This window comes from Hyperolius riggenbachi, chromosome 5, assembly GCF_040937935.1.
Source record: "Hyperolius riggenbachi isolate aHypRig1 chromosome 5, aHypRig1.pri, whole genome shotgun sequence".
Classification (NCBI taxonomy): Eukaryota; Metazoa; Chordata; class Amphibia; order Anura; family Hyperoliidae; genus Hyperolius; species Hyperolius riggenbachi.
Window position 1 is genome coordinate 184,161,206 of NC_090650.1, and position 17,693 is coordinate 184,178,898.

Genomic DNA, 17,693 nt, shown 5'->3' on the forward strand with positions numbered 1-17,693 from the left:
TATTGCGCAGGTGCAGAATGCTCCTAGCTGTAGGAGCGGCATGTGGCCGGACTGCGCTGACTGGCTGAATTACGAGGACTCAGCAGAAGATCCAGGTGGTGGAGGAGGACAGCGAGGGACTGATTGGCCGGAAGGGGGCTGGAGGAAGCCCCAGGTATGTATAAAACTTTTCATCCGTCTCAGGTACCCTTTAATTCGTAGTCACCAAACCAAATTTTACCAACATATCAAATTATTTGGTTGCAAAGAGGGTTGAAGACATTGGCACTAAATGCAGCAGGGACGGATACAACCACACTGGGCTTACCTGCAGCATGCTCCAAAAATATTCCACAGTTCAGTCAGGTAGAGATGAAGAGAGATGGGCACAGCTGCTAAAATACCCTTTATTAGTGGCTGGGTAGACAAACACAAGTTACAGCAGTGGGGGGATAGCGAAGTCTGACAGCTGTTTCGCAGGGACTAGCCCTGCTTCATCAGAGACCACTAATGAAGCAGGGCTAGTCTCTGATGAAGCAGGGCTAGTCCCTGCGAAACAGCTGTCAGACTTCGCTATCCCCCACTGCTGTAACTTGCGTGTGTCTACACAGCCACTAATAAAGGGTATTTTAGCAGCTGTGCCCATCTCTCTTCATCTCTACCTGACTGAAATATCAAATTATATGATTTCATGAGCAAAGAGAGTGCATACATTTGCATAAATGAGCATCAATGCAGAATTACTTTCATCTCATTGACCATCTATCTCTATTAGTGACACGGCTAAACATCAGGCTTTATTCTTACAGCATAGATGTTACTTAGTATGTGTATATATATGTATATATATGTATGTATATATATATGTATATACATGTATGTATATATATGTATATATATATATATATATATATATATATATATATATATATATATATATTAGATTCCTGTGTACACATCATATATACTGTACAGTCACAATCAGATATGTATATCTGACTTTAAAAATTCGGGGACTGCTTTATTGAAGCAGCACAAGTAACTCATTTTGATTGGTTTATTTCATTTTTGTGGACTAAGCACAGCTATTACTGTATATATAAATGATTTATGATGACTATTATTTGAGAAATAGAAAATGTTATCATATATTCTATTTTAATTACAGTTTACATTCATTAGGAGTCGGAGTCGGTGCATTTTTCCCCAACTCCGACTCCAGGCACCCAAAATTGCTCCGACTCCACAGCCCTGCTTATAGATGCGGTCAGCTACATCTTTAAATATTGGTGGTCCGCATATGGAATATTAGTGCCAGCACCACCCATCCACATGGAAGCCAGAAAGCAGTAATTTTCGCTGGTGTCCAATCAAATCAGGTGATACTGCTGTCCAATTGGACTACAGGTTGTCACCTAGGTATGCTTTACTGTCTGGCCCGCAAAGACTTCTACATCCTCTTATGAATACTCCGCCCCCCCTAGCAGTCTCAAGTATGTTGACCCGGCCCTCGACCCAAAATGTTTGGGGACCCCTGCTCTAAACCATGATGGAGCGCAATCTTTGTCTTCAGGTCATTTGAGTGTTGTTTTGAGACCCCCATGTTGCTGCTCTTCAGAAAATATTAAGAGGAGAGAAAGACTCAGTTCAAGTGGTTGCATCATGCTTACCTATCACCAGCTCACCTAGCAAAAATGGGAAGAAATAATGCAGACTCATGCTTCAAATGTAATGCATCCAAGGCCAACTTTCTGCACTGTGTATGGTACTGTCCCCAGGTACAGGACTTTTGGAAGTCTGTTGTGCAGTTTTTATCAACCAAACTCAAACTCCCTGTCATATTATCATACCAGGCGTGCATGTTGGGAATCGTGGGTGATATAAATTGTGGTACCCATAAAAAAACTTTGATACGTTTATTACTATATTATGCTAGAAAATCTCTTACCTCAAAATGGAAACAAAACACACTGCCTACCGTACAATACTGGATAGAAATTGTTAATAACACTCTCCCGTTATTTAAACTTACTTACCAAAACAGACCTCAATTTACAAAGTTTGATAAAGTTTGGGGCTCATGGGTTAATGCACTACACACAGTAATCCCTCATCTAGACATCTCTGTTATGGTACAAGACCTTCATCTATAAGATAAACTTATTTTATATCAAGAATACAATTTTTTTGTCTTAAAACTAGTATTGAAGTGGAACAATGTATAATCTTAAATATGTGTGAAACCAGTTTTATGTATGCATAACTCTTTGATGTAGTCTTTGTCTGACTGGATAACAGAAGAAACATACTGTGATATGGTTGCTGGAGAAGTAAATCAAGAAAAAATGGGTTGCACCAGTTTATAATAGTTTGAGCTCAATTTGAAAAATCACAAAATAACTACAAAGTGTGCAGAAAGGGGATATATAAACAAGCCTATATTCAAATACTGAAAGAAAAATCCCCCAATAAGAACCGCACCACAATATAATATCAAAAATAATGAAAGAGCTTTATTGGTAATCACAAAATTGCAAGAAAATAAAACCAATATTAAAAAACAACGCAATGCCAAGATCCATATAAATGCATGAAATATGTACAATGGTAATATATAAGAGTAAATGTAACAAATCCACCCCTCCTCACCTACAAAGTTAATGTAGAATACAATGAGGAGGTGAGTAAAGTGACAAGTGCTAAATGAGAAGGCTGAAACAATGTGTATAAATATTTACATGCACCCCAAATTGCATGCACATACCAACATATATATTGGATGAATGAAGTGCTCTAGTAGTGCATGTGAACAAACCAGACTGGTAAATAGGGCCAAAATGCATGGCAAACAATAAGGTTCAAGAGTGGAAAACCGTGAAGTGAGAAGCCATCACCCACCGTGAGATGAAAGGGAGAGACTCACCAACTACCAACGAGGAAGAGTGGAGATGTGGACCTGCAACCTGCTTGCCTTCGCGATTCGCCGCTCAGAGGCTGCTTCAACCGGGCATAATGAACGCCAACGCGTCCCCCGTATAAGAAGGAAATCGGAAATACGTCATTAGAGGGGGCGGGACCTTCAAAGTCAATGTGTACGTGGCCACGTACACTGGGTAAGACGCTGCGCGCACTTGGAGGAAGAGTCAGAGGGAGGGGAAGCGTCGTCATGGCAGCATGGACACCAAACTCGTATAGAGCACAGTAAACATTGAACACTGCATATGAAGAAAGAACCCCAGCCAGGGAATTAAAAGAAAGGCTTAAAGACATATATAAACAAAAGCCCGATTAAATAATTCATGACCTTAACTCACATATATACACAACATATAAACATTGTGCATGCATATACAAATGTACACATGACAAGTAATGCATAGTAAATTCAATGTAAATTCAATGGAGCCACCTAGTGGCGAAAAAAGAATAGGAATCCCCAAAAAAGATTTTTATATATATATATAATAAAGTAAAAACATAAATAGATGACATCAGCAGCAATCCATCAGTTCCAATGTAACATCTTCACTCTGAAGTAGCTCAGATGAACTCCCAGGGCAATCAGTCAGCCGTCCTAGAGTTTGTCCCCAGAAACAATAAATACAGGGAGCATCCTAAAAATAAAAATAAAAAATATATATAGATGAGAAAAAAACCTGACTGATTGCCCTGGGAGTTCATCTGAGCTACTTCAGAGTGAAGATGTTACATTGGAACTGATGGATTGCTGCTGATGTCATCTATTTATGTTTTTTACTTTATTATATATATATAAAAAATTCTTTTTGGGGGTTCCTATTCTTTTTTTCGCCACTAGGTGGCTCCATTGAATTTACATTGAATTTACTATGCATTACTTGTCATGTGTACATTTGTATATGCATGCACAATGTTTATATGTTGTGTATATATGTGAGTTAAGGTCATGAATTATCTAATCAGGCTTTTGTTTATATATATCTTTAAGCCTTTCTTTTAATTCCCTGGCTGGGGTTCTTCATATGCAGTGTTCAATGTTTACTGTGCTCTATACGAGTTTGGTGTCCATGTTGCCATGACGACGCTTCCCCTCCCCTCCCTCTGACTCTTCCTTGATGGGGACGGAAAGCTGCGCTCCAACTGCGCGCAGCGTCTTACCCAGTGTACGTGGCCACGTACACATTGACTTTGACGGTCCCGCCCCCTCTAATGACGTATTTCCGATTTCCTTCTTATACGGGAGACGCGTTGGCGTTCATTATGCCCGGTTAAAACCGCCTCTGAGCAACGAATCGCGAAGGCGAGCAGGTTGCAGGTCCACATCTTCACTCTTCCTCGTTGGTAGTTGGTGAGTCTCTCCCTTTCATCTCACGGTGGGTGATGGCTTCTCACTTCACGGTTTTCCACTCTTGAACCTTATTGTTTGCCATGCGTTTTGGCCCTACTTACCAGTCTGGTTTGTTCACATGCACTAGAGCACTTCATTCATCCAATATATATGTTAGTATGTGCATGCACATTGGTGTGCATGTACATATTTATACACATTGTTTCAGCCTTCTCATTTAGTACTTGTCACTTTACTCACCTCCTCAGTGTATTCTACATTAACTTTTTAGGTGAGGAGGGGTGGATTTGTTACATTTACTCTTATATATTACCATTGTACATATTTCATGCATTTTATATGGATCTTGGCACTGCGTTGTTTTTAATATTGGTTTTATTTTCTTGCAATTTTGTGATTACCAATAAAGCTCTTTGATTATTTTTGATATTATATTGTGGTGCGGTTCTTATTGGGGGATTTTTCTTTCAGTATTTGAATATATGGTTGCTGGAGAACACTTTATTATTCTTTTTGTTGTTTGTTATTGTTTAAACCCTTGTTATAAAATCAATAAAAATTCTCTTTTTTTTTTTTTTACAATTGACCCTCTTAACTACTCTTTCTCATAATTGGATTCACCTGTGTATGTAGGTCAGGGGTCACTGAGCTTACCAAGCCAATTTGAGTTCCAATAATTAGTTCTAAAGGTTTTGGAATCAATAAACTGACAGCAGTGCCCAAATGTATGCACCTGCCTTATTTTATTTAAACAATTATTGCGCACTTTCTGTAAATCCAATAAACTTCATTTCACTTCTCAAATATCACTGTGTGCGTCTCTTGTATGATAAATTTAACTGACATTTTTTGTCATAACAACAAATGATTTATACAGGAAAATCATGATGATTAACAAGGTTGCCCAAACTTTCGCACCCCTCTGTATTTTTATAATTATTTATGTTATTATTTTTTATTAAATTTTATTATTTTATTTATTTTTGTTTTCCCCTCTGCCTCCATCCCAGAGTCAGCCTATCGCAGTGGATTGCTCCTGTGTCCCCCGCAGGACAGCTGTGTAACATGGCTGTCCCCAGTACAATGCTGCCTTAGATCGCAGCAATGTACAGCCTAATTAGATGGCGGTTCTGCCGCCTTACAGTCTCTGAGCGGCGAGCACCGCTGGGAAACTAAATGAAGGCGGAGCAGAGCTCTGCCTTCCAAGCGGAGATGCGCGTGCATCGGCGTGCGCAATCTCCTGCTAGCCCCATAGAAAGCGGTTCACGCCAACCGGCGTGGAGCGGTCCTGGGCCTGCCGCCGCGCTCAATTGGCGTGGAGCGGTCGGTAGTTATAATGGGAAAACATGGGCTGTACGACCATATATTGTTACTCTGCCAGTTGAAAAAGGGTCACAAAAGATAAGATAAAGAGGTTTATCGATAACTGAACTTAATTCCCTTAGGACCCGAGGATGTATGCCATCCGGGCCAGGTGCCTTGTCTATTTTTAATTTATTTAGTCTTGCCTTCACTTCTTTCTGCGTTAAGTATTTTATATTACAATTGGAAGATTGAGACTCCTCCGCATCTGTAATTTGCAACAGTGATGTTTCCCTTGTGAAGACAGAAGCAAAGAAAGCATTTAATAACTCTGCTTTACCTTGGTCATCCACCATTGAGTTCCCACCCTCATCCTTTAGGAGTCCAATACAGTCAACCTTTCTTTTTTTAGAGTTGATGTACTTGTAAAACTTCTTTGGGTTAGATTTGATATCCCTAGCGATTTTATTTTCAGCTTCAATTTTTGCCAGCCTAATTTCTTTTTTACAACTTTTATTGCACTCCTTATAATTGCTTCACCTCTCTGGCAATGTATTTCTGTCTGGAATTATGAGTTAAAAGCGGTACATTTTTTTTTTTCAAGAATTTAGACCTTCAATTCTTAAAGGGGCACTACAGCGAAAAACTGTAAAATTTAAAATATGTGCAAACACATACAAATAACAAGTACATTTTTTTCCAGCGTAACATGAGCCATAAATTACTTTCTGCTATGTTGCTGTCATTTACAGTAGGTAGTAGAAATCTGACAGAAGTAACAGGTTTTGGACTAGTCCATCTCTTCATAGGGGATTCTCATCAAGGCTTTATAAAGATATTCCCGAAAAAGGATTTAAACAATGAAGCTGGCCAGCTTCCCTGCTCACTACACAGTTTTTTGGCAGTTAGACAAGGCAACTGCCGTTCACGAAGTGCTTTTGAAAATAAATATATCCCTGAGAATCCCCTATAAAGAGGTGGACTAGTCCAAAACCTGTCACTTCTATCAGATTTCTACTACCTACTGTAAGTGAGAGCAACATAGGAGAAAAGTAATTTATGGCTCATTTTACTCTGGAAAAAATGTACTTCTTATTTGTATATGTTTGCACATATTTTAAATTTTACAGTTTTTCGCAGTAGTCTTAACTCACCAAAATATACAGTGGGATGCGAAAGTTTGGGCAACCTTAATCGTCATGATTTTCCTGTATAAATCGTTGGTTTTTACGATAAAAAATGTCGGTTAAATATATCATATAGGAGACGCACACAGTGATATTTGAGAAGTGAAATTAAGTTTATTGGATTTACAGAAAGTGTGCAATAATTGTTTAAACAAAATAAGGCTGGTGCATAAATTTGGGCAATACAAAAAATAAATGAAATCAATATTTAATAGATCCTCCTTTTGCACAAATTACAGCCTCTAAACACTTCCTGTAGGTTCCAATTAGAGTCTGGATTCTGGTTGAAGGTATTTTGGACCATTTCTCTTTACAAAACATCTCTAGTTCATTCAGGTTTGATGGCTTCCGAGCTTGGCAGCTCTCTTCAACTCACACCACAGATATTCAATTATATTTAGGTCTGGGAACTGAGATGGCCATAAACTACACCAACATCCCCCATCCATTCGGCCTCAGCGCACTACAATATTTCCTAGCCTCCAATCCCTCCATGCCTACAACACAACAAATGTTTCTGCTACAATGCGCTGAATTTATCCTTCAGAATAATATCTTCACATTCAATTAACAAGTTTACCATCAGATTAGCGGAACGGCGATGGGGAGTTCGTTTGCCCCATCGTACGCTAATCTCACGATGGGTTACCTCGAACAAATGAAACTCTCCCCTGGCAACCAGTTTTTCAATAATATAGTATTTTACAGACGTTACATTGATGACCTTATTTTTATTTGGAAAGGCGACATTTCTACCATCCCACATTTTATTGATTGTCTTAATTCCAACCCAGCAGGGTTACAATTTACATACCACCATCACACATCTTCCATAGAATACCTTGACCTTACCCTATACATCGAATCGAATCACATCAAAACAAAAACTTATTTCAAACCGGTCGATGCCAATAATTACATTCACTTCAAAAGTTTCCTTCATCACCCCTGGATTACCAATACACCATACAGTCAGTTCAGGAGAATCTACAGGAATTGCACAGATACATCACAATATCCTCACCAAAAAATTCACGGACCGCCAATATCCTAAGACCTTGATAAAAAACGCTAAATTTAAAGCCAAACGCCCCAACCCCCCCCCCCCCCCCCCGAGTACTAATGCAAAACTAACTAACAACACAGGCCCTCCAAGGTTCATCACTCAATACAATGCCCAGCATTCGCACATTCGTGACATTCTAACCAACAGATGGGAGATCCTGATGCAGGACCCCTTCTTAAGACCGCTATTACTCAAAGCACCATCCATCACATATAGGAGAGCTCCCAATCTCCGCAACATTCTTGCACCCAGTAAACTGCGTCCGCCCACACAGCCCCTGCCCACTCATTCAGAACCACTCAAACCAGGCTGCTTTCCATGTAACAAGACCCGCTGCACAGCCTGCCAATTCATCAACACTAGTGTATCATTCTCTTCTACCAGTACCAACTGCAATTTCCCTTTGAAAAAACGGTTTACTTGCGACTCCAAATATGTCATCTATCTCATCTCCTGTCCGTGCCGGCTCCAGTATGTGGGGAGAACCACCCAATTAGTACGCAGCAGAATCGGACAACATAAAAGAAATATCATTAAACAATTTCCCCTTCACAGTGTGTCACGTCACTTCAGCACCCATCACAACAGCAATCCACTGCTATTCAATATTACACTGATTGACTCAGTGGATACAAGAAAACCAAATGCATTTGATCTCCTCAAAAAACACGAAATGTTCTGGATACAGACATTAAGAACCCTATCCCCGGAGGGCCTTAACGAAGTTATAGAAAAAATCCACTAACCATCCCTGTCAAAAGTTTTGCTTTTATCTTGGTCGCTCTCTTTTATCCCCCCTCCCCCCCCCCCAAAAAAAAAAATTATATATATATATATATATATATATATATCTTATCTTCTATTACTGATGTTTATTATTATCTTCATTATAACTGTTATTATCATCCTTCTAATACAATGATAATTATTACAGCTGCAAACATTCGTCTACGATATCAAAACCGTAGACAGGATTATACACTATATATTACCAGGCCTGGACAATTTTTGCCAATGGCCTCCTCATAATTTGGATATATTACAATTGTTTTTATGTGTTCTTCGATTTTATGCTTATATCTTCATGTCATATTCACATTATTTTTTATTATACATTTTTTTTATAATCTTTATTATATTTTTTTATATATATATTTTATTATTATTATTATTATTATTATTATTATTATTTTATTAATTTCAGAAGTATACACTATTTTATTTACCAATTGTAAAAAGTCGGACATTGTTCATGCTTTTATCTTCATTATCTTTCAGCATGTATAATGACATTTGAAGTCTTTTCACTGTACTTGTTCTTTTGAACATATCACTAAACACTATGTTTGAAATACTATTCTTATTATACTAAATAATAATCCATTTGTATCTTTTTATGGCAACATTTATAGCTATGCCTCTGTCTTTTGTTTACAGTTGTTTATCCCCTGCTTATTGCCTGAAGAAGTGGGCTGTGCCCGCGAAACGCGTTGCATCTTTGGGGTATTTTCAATAAATGTGTATATCTATACATTTACAGTCCTTGGTGTCTGCTTTAACGGAGGCGAGTCCACCACTTCCTCCCAGCAATTTTTTTAAAATTTTATGTACTTTTATCCTTCTGGCGCCTCTGTTCACCTACCAATATAAACAATTATTGTGCACTTTCTGTAACTCCAATAAACTTAATTTCACTTCTCAAATATCACTGTGTGTGTCTCCTATATGATATATTTAACTGACATTTTTTAACGTAACAACCAACGATTTATAAGAAAAATCATGGCGATTAACAAGGTTGCCCAAACTTTTGTATCCCACTGTATTAGAATAAACGCCTGGTAGACATTCTGCATATAAGTAAAAGACTACAACACAAATTTGTTGAAATAATTACATTTATCAGTAAACTGAAAAAATAGGTAAACTGTACAAATAAGGCAGCAGATACACTAAGTACATGTGTACCTAGTACACCTTCCACGTAAATTTTAAAGCAGGGAACGGCGCAGAGTCCAACATTACAATCAGGATAGTAGAAGCGTGATTCCTTTCTGACTTTTTTCCCCTTCTCATCAGTCTTTGAACAGCAAACCACACATGTCCTGGTTTGTGTATTTTTGGGGGAGTGGGTGGAATGTACTCCGCAAAGTGACGGCAGTGAGGCGCTCTGGGTTCACAATGTAGGATGCACGGTGCCCACTCTGGCATCTTCTGCAGTCTGGTATTTCAAGTAGATGCACTCACATATCTTCCATATAAAGCCTGCATGAGTCATTGGCCTGGCACTGCGCTGCTTAAAGAGGATATATGCACTTCACAGACTTTGCTCCAGGAGATGCCGAAATATCTTCTTGTAATATTTTTTTTTTGCTGTTTGCGGATTGGAGGGTAGAAGGTCATCCCTTGGTCGGCACTGTCCCCTTCACCCATCGTGAAATCCACCATGGCTGGAGGTTTATCAATCTCTTTTTCTCCTCTCATTCTGGTGGGGACAGTGGAGGTGTCGTGGACTGTGGAAAGGAGACACACGTCTTTTTTGTCATGACAGCGGAATGCCAGCATCTTCCCCTTTTGCCAAGCAACTATGTCCCCAGTTTTCAGCTTCTGCTTGGCAAAGGCCGATGGCATCTCCAACCCGTTAGGCCTAACGGTGCAATGGCATCAGTTTTATGCTTGATCAAAAACTCAAACAGTTCAGGGGAATTGTCCATGGTGACACAATAGCCTTTGTCCCGTAAAGGCTCAACAAGGGACAGGACAGAGGATGTCGCCACTCCGTAGTCGCCGAACCTGGGGCTAAACATGATGCCTTTTCCGGTATACAGTATCATATTCCAGATGTATCCGGTTGCTGCTTCACATAGCGTGTAGGATTTTACGCCAAAGCGGGCCCGCTTGGATGCTATGTATTGGACCCAACGAACAAAGGGGTAGCAATTATTTTATTGGTGCTCCTATACCATTTCTGCTGGGGCTTTCCCACCACTCCCTGCAGAATAATCAGGCCCAAGAACAACCAGATGTCCTCTTTGATGACCGGCTCCTATGTCCTGCTCCTTGAAAAGCTCCCTTGGGTGGCATAGCAATTAGTCTCCTCCACTATCTTTCCAATAACCGCGTCTGTGAAGAAGAGCTGCAGGTAGTGCCAGGGGGTTGTGCTCACATTCTTTCTTCAGGCCAGGCTTCAAAGGGAAAGGTGGAGGCGGTAGCAGAGCCTGAGAAAGATCGATGGGGCACCAAACGCGGACATCACTGACCTTAGTGGTGATGGAGTCACTGTCGCTCTCGCTACCTGGGTCAGGTGACAGATCTCCAGGTGCGTCACTGTTACTTGAGTCCGCCATTGACTGCAGATCAGGATCGCTGTCCTCCAACTCTACCAGCGCTTCCGCAGTGAGATGCCTTCTGGAGGCTGACCACATAACAAATTACAAGCAGGCAGAGGTTGGTGCCAACTCAGTTTGTCTGGTAATTGTTCATAAAGTCTGAGCCGGAACTGACACTTAAGCGCAGTTGCATTCCACATGGTGTTTCTGTACCAGTGGTGGATATCTGTGACATTCCTCAACAGGCCTCTCATCCTCCTGAGGTGACATTCCTCAACATGCCTCTCATCCTCCTGAGGGTTACAGAGTGCAGACCTGGAAAAAAATACTTTGCCTGGATTATCATACAACTCAGCTAGGGTTTCAATGAAGGCAGCTGTGGTCTTGTTGGCTAGTAGGCTAAGTGATACTGCTCTGAAGGGCTCAAGCCTGGGATTCCAGCTGGAGGAATGAGATAATGGCTCCCATCTTAATGTTTTCACTGGCATAGGTTTGAGGTTGCAAGGAGAAGTAGTATAGACAGATACATCTGAAGGCTTTAATGACCCAAGAACCAATCAGGAAGAGGTAGCTCAGGATCCAGAGCAGGTGTAGTAATTGTGACTGGAGACGGGTGCAAAAACGAAGGCAGCAGAAGCCGGCTGACAGTAGAGTTGACCCGGAGTCTGGACACAGCCTCTTGATTTCTGCAACCAGAGCCCATATGCAATTCACTTTTTCTCCTGAGTTTACTCCTAGGTGATGTTTTCACAATTTGTCATAAAATGTCTTTTAAGCCACCAGCAAGCAAGAAAATACTCAAAATGAAATTGATAGTACTTTTTCAATTGTAAAATGCTTACCGTTTTATTGCCCACCAGCAGTCTTCTTGCCTACCAGCAATATTCATGAGGCCTGATTGTTACTATTATGTGGAACACCGAAACAGGCACTGTTGACCCAGTCACAGGTGGTAGGTGTGGACTCTCAGAGGGCAAAAAGTTTAAGTGGCTATGGGTTTTCAGTAGAGTACCCATAAGGGATGTTGTCCTGCTACCCCTAGTAGGTGGGTGGGGAGCATTAGGACCTGACCCCACTAAGGTTAAGAAGTCACTATATGTAGATAGGAGACAAGAGGTAACACCCCTCCACCGAGGGTGGACTCGAGAATGTAGCAAGGATGGAAGAGAGGCACCAATAACAGGATAAAACCGTTTAAAAGAAGAGGTAGTAGTGTACTTACCTCTCTAATAAGTAGACACCGAATTAGTTGATTTAATAGGCAACAATGGAATTTATTTATACACTCCACAATCTAACACATTTCACAGGATTAAACCCGCTTCATCAGGCAAGCAATAACTGGGAAAAATCAGAGGCATACAGTATAGCTAAGAACCTGTACATAGTCATATGATTTTCACAACATAAAACAGAAAGTAATTCCAAATGCATAGCTCGATGTTGTGTGTACACTGGACAATATATTGTATACCGCTAATTTTAATATTAAGATAGTTAAAGAGGTTAAAGAGCATTTAAGACCATAAAGTGCAACGTGTATGAACAAATACAATACCTATTATATAAAGGGTACATTGACCCTTCGAATGTGTCATAAAAAGCAGTAATGAGTGATATTTTTTTTCGTATTAATTTTCGCAAAAATGTTAAATTCGATTTTTGACTGAAAATTCCATCAGAAATCATTTTTGTTGTTTCTTGCACTTATCGCTTAATTTTGCCGGAAGAATAGCGATTTTTTTTTAAATTTATTTATTTATTTATATTTTTTTGCGCAGAAAAATAGTTGTGATAAAAATACAGCTGTCCCGCATCTTTGCAATTCTCACAATTATTTGTGGTAAAAATATTGATTTTCCGTGGTAAAAATGACATACAGGTTATTAGCTATAAGTCTATGATTTTTCCCAGTTATTGCTCCCGTTATTGCCTGATGAAGCGGGTTCAATCCTGCGAAACACGTTGCCTTTGGGAGTGTATAAATTTCATTGTTGGCTAATCAACCAATTCGGTGTCTACTTACTGGGGAGGTAAGTCCACCACTTCCTCCTCTTTTTAACGGTTTTATCCTGAAATTGGCACCTCTGTTACATCCATGCTACATAGGTATTATTGTGTAAACTTTTTGACTTGTTTAATTAAGGAAATGTTCACTGTGCCTGTCTAGTAAGCAGTAATAAAATATCATAATCACTTATTGTAAATATAATGTACACATTTTTTATGTTTTGAAATACACTTGATATACATTTTTTTTTCTCTTTTAAACAAGATTCAAGTAGAAATCATGGATGAGGCAGCAGGGGAACTGAAACTGGCTCTTCCTAGCGTACTGGATTCTCTTCAGGTGCAAGTTGAAGTCCACCAAAAATCAAATAGGTTTGTATCTTCAGAGATAACCTTTTTCAAGGCTTCAATTGGTATTTTTTATTGTACCTCAAGGGGGAAAATACATTTTATTGGTCTTTCAATCCTTCAATAATTTGTTTCTTACTATGGAAGGATAACTTGTCATGGGTGTGGTTTTTATTTGGGTATCAAACCAAATAGTTGGGCCCTTTTCTTAGCTCCTGCTTTTGTTACTGTTTGAGGATGGCTTCACTAACAATCACGGACAGAGTGACTGTTTCACAGCTAGAGTCTTTATAAGCTCTGCAGTATTGTTGTTCTACTCGAATTACCCTCACGCGCGGCATGCGCCTAGATAACCTGCTTTGCTGTCCCGCTCCACCCGGCTGCATTTTCCTGCCACCCAGCTGAAAAACAAAATTCTAGGAAAAACACTGGAAGTGCATAGTGGCTTGTTCATATATTTTTTTTTTTTAGTCGTATACCTCCAGGCTTTTAATCAGTCTATCAGCTTCTTTACTGCTATTTCATATCGGGGGCGTGCGCTCCCAGTAATTCTCAAAGAGAATATGTTATCTGATAAATTATAGTTTATTTGTTGAAATCCAAATAACATATTAGACAAATACTATACAATACAATAGGCGGTGCCTCCTCAAATACAAACCAAGTGCTTATTATCAAACCCAGCAATAGTCCTCTTATTAAAAAGTCCTGTGAGTTCGCTATGGTGTGTCCAGTCCAGATAATCAGTAATTGTAAACCCACTGCGCTCTCACTTTTGGATAATGTCTACCTATAAAGAGAATAAAAACGATACATCGCGTGATACTGCTTCAATGAGTAAACACACTAAAATCCGTGCAGTGTGAACCAGGTGCTGTCACTCGTGATACCATCACCCCACAACCAGGGAGGTTCACCGGATTGAAGCCACCTCGGTTTTCAGGTGGATCTCGCACTCCGCGTATATGCTTCACCAGGGCACAGCAGTGAACCATACCAGGATCCTGATTAAATCTTTTTCATCTTCATTAAAATCTCAATAAAACACATTAAAAGACTTCATTGCACAACAGAAGTAAAATAATTGGCCAAAATCCACGCTTCTCGTGCCAATTAATAACTTACAAGCGCCCATTGGGTATAAAGCATATCAAAGCAGCATTCCTAGGGCCCTGGACTCCTGACGCAGTCATGCATCGAGTATTAATTGGCGCGAGAAGCGTATTTTTACACTTTGTCATAAAATGCCTTTTAAGCCACCAACAAGCAAGAAAATACTCAAATTAATTTTGATAGTACTTTTTCACCTACTTTTAGGTACTTTCAATTGTAAAATGCTTAAAAGTTATTTTTATTATTATGATTGATTTATAAAGCGCCAACATATTCCGTGGTGTTGTACAAAGTAAGAAACGAACATGGGGTACATAATAATAATACAGACAATGGTGTACACCAATATACAAGATACATAATTAGTGATAAAATACAATAACAATACAAAATATAGAATACAAAATACAGAATTGGTAACGACAGCGATACAAGTAACATGATGAATAAAATGTATAATGATTTCAAGACAAAGAAGGGGGAGAGCACTCTGCCCTTGCGAGCTTCCAATCTAAAGGGAATGGGGGGGAAACAAGAGGAAGGGTAGTGTACAACAAACATAAAGAGGCAGTGTGTTTTAGGATATCTAGTGCAATTTGGTCTTAGAACAAAGGGAAGTGGCCTAAGGTAGCGCATATGCTTGTCGGAACAAGTGAGTTTTTAGAGAGCAATTAAAGGTAACAAAGGTTGTCGAGTGATGGATATGTTGTGGGAGGGCATTCCAGAGGAGGAGTGAAGCGCATGCAAAATCTTGTTAACGTGAGTGTGCAGAGGTAATTCTAGAGGAGGACAACAGAAGATCATATGCAGATCTGAAATTGCAATTGGGTTGGTATCTGGAATTTAGTGAAGAGATGTACAGGGGAGAGAGATTGGGGAGAGCTTTGTAGGTTAGGGCCTGTTTCCACTACACGCAGATTCTGGATGCAGAAAAACTGACTCCAATATATTCCTATGGGAAATCTGCATCAGAAAAATCGCGTTTAGTGGAAACAGACCCATAGGCATTCATTGGAGTTAGTTTGTATGCATCCAGAATCCGTGTGTAGTGGAGTCAGGCCCTTAGGGTTAAGAGTTTGAACTGGATCCTCTGGTTCATTGGCAGAGCTTGACAGAGAGGGGAAGCAGAGGAAGATCGAAAAGAAACATGAATGAGGCAACCAGTTGAGTTCAGTACCGACTGGAGCGGAGCCAGTCTGTTAGAAGTTAGTCCACAAAGTAGTATGTTGCAGTAGTCCAAACGAGATATTATAAGAGCATGTATTAACATTTTAGTTGTGTCTTGAGTGGGAAAAGGTCGGATGCGAGATATGTTTTTGAGTTGGAGATGACAGGAGCTGGTTAAAGAGAATCTGTATTGTTAAACTCGCACAAAAGTAAACATACCAGTGCGTTAGGGGACATCTCCTATTACCCTCTGTCACAATTTTGCCGCTCCTCGACGCATTAAAAGTGGTTAAAAACAGTTTTAAAAAGTTTGTTTATAAACAAACAAAATGGCCACCAAAACAGGAAGTAGGTTGATGTACAGTATGTCCACACATAGAAAATACATCCATACACAAGCAGGCTGTATACACCCTTCCTTTTGAATCTCAAGAGATCATTTGTGTGTTTCTTTCCCCCTGCAGTTCTCATGCACTGAAGTTTCAGGCTGCTCGTTTCTTCCTGCAAACAGCTTTGCCTGTGTCTGTAATTCTTCAGTATGTGAAAGCCCAGCCAGCTCAGAGGACGATTTATCCAGCTTGTAAAAGATAAGAGAGAAGCTGCCCTAATCTAAATAATACACAGGCAGTGTGCATAGAGGGGCCTGGAAGGGGGAGTTCATAGCAGAACCACAACACTGAAGAACTTGGCAGCCTTCCAGACACAGGCTGACAAGTCTGACAGGGGAAAGATTCATTGATTTATTACAGAGACTGTGATAGTAGAAAGTGCTGCAGTAAGCCAGAACACATTAGAATAGCTTTTGGAACTTGTAGGATGATAAAAAAACAGGATGCAATTTTTGTTACGGAGTCTCTTTAAGGAGTGAACATAAGGTATAAAAGAGAGAGAGAGGAGTCGAATATTACCCCCAAGCGCCATGCTTTAGGAACTGAAGTTATCGGAGTGTTCTTAACATTTATTGTTATTTCAGGCAGAGTGGTGGACAGAGATGGTGGAAAAATGATTGGTTCTGTTTTACTCATATTAAGCTTTAAGAAGTGGAAGACATGAAGGAGGATATAGCAGACAAGCGTGTGAGGAGGGAGTTAAGGTCTGGGTCCGAGAGGTACAGTTGTGTATCGTCTGCATATAGGTGGTATTGAAAACCAAATGAGTTGATTAAGTCACCAAGACCGTGCATGTAGATGAAAAAGAGGAGGGGGCCAAGGACAAAGCCTTGAGGAACCCTGAAAGAAAAAGGATGAGGAGAAGAGATCTGATTTGAGTAAGAGACTGTGAAGGACCTTCAAAAGAGGAAGGAAGATAACCATGAGAGAGCGAGGCCCTTTATGCTTACATTTGAATATCTGTTGGAGTAAGGTGTGGTCAACAGTATCAAATGCTGATGACAGGTCAAGAAGGATGAATATGGAAAATTGACCTTTGGATTTAGCTGTAAGAAAATCATTGGCCACTTCAGTAAGAGCTGTTTCTGTGGGGTGGTTAGAGCGAAAGTCAGGCTGGAACTGATCAAGCAAGGAGTTAGCGGATAAATAATGGCTTAATTCAGCGTGTATATGGCGTTCAAATAATTTGGATGCAAATGGGAGAAGTGACATTGGGCGGTAGTTGGTGAGTGTGGTAGGATCTAGAGATGTTTTTTTAAGTAGTGGTGTCACAACAGCCTTTTTGAATGGGGACAAAAGATGCCACTGGAGAGGAACAGGTTAAATACTGATGTTAGTGCAGGCATGAGAAATGAGGATAGCTGCGGAATGAGATGGCAGGGAATAGGATCCAAAGAATGGGTGGTTACATGAGCTTTCGATATTATAGAGGAGAGAGAATATTCAGAGAGTGGAGAAAAGCAGTTAGAGAGCAGT

At 39.9% G+C, this 17,693-nt stretch overlaps 1 protein-coding gene across 8 annotated transcripts in view; it reads left to right on the forward strand.

Annotated features, from left to right (window-relative positions):
- Nucleotides 1-17,693, forward strand: part of TRIP13 (thyroid hormone receptor interactor 13) — a 303,085-nt gene that overhangs the window by 34,385 nt on the left and 251,007 nt on the right. For all 8 annotated transcript variants that reach the window (XM_068236476.1, XM_068236479.1, XM_068236480.1 and 5 more), the window contains one exon: nucleotides 13,466-13,572. In XM_068236476.1, the coding sequence (XP_068092577.1) occupies nucleotides 13,466-13,572 (107 nt within the window). Of the gene's footprint in view, nucleotides 1-13,465; nucleotides 13,573-17,693 lie in introns of those variants that run through there.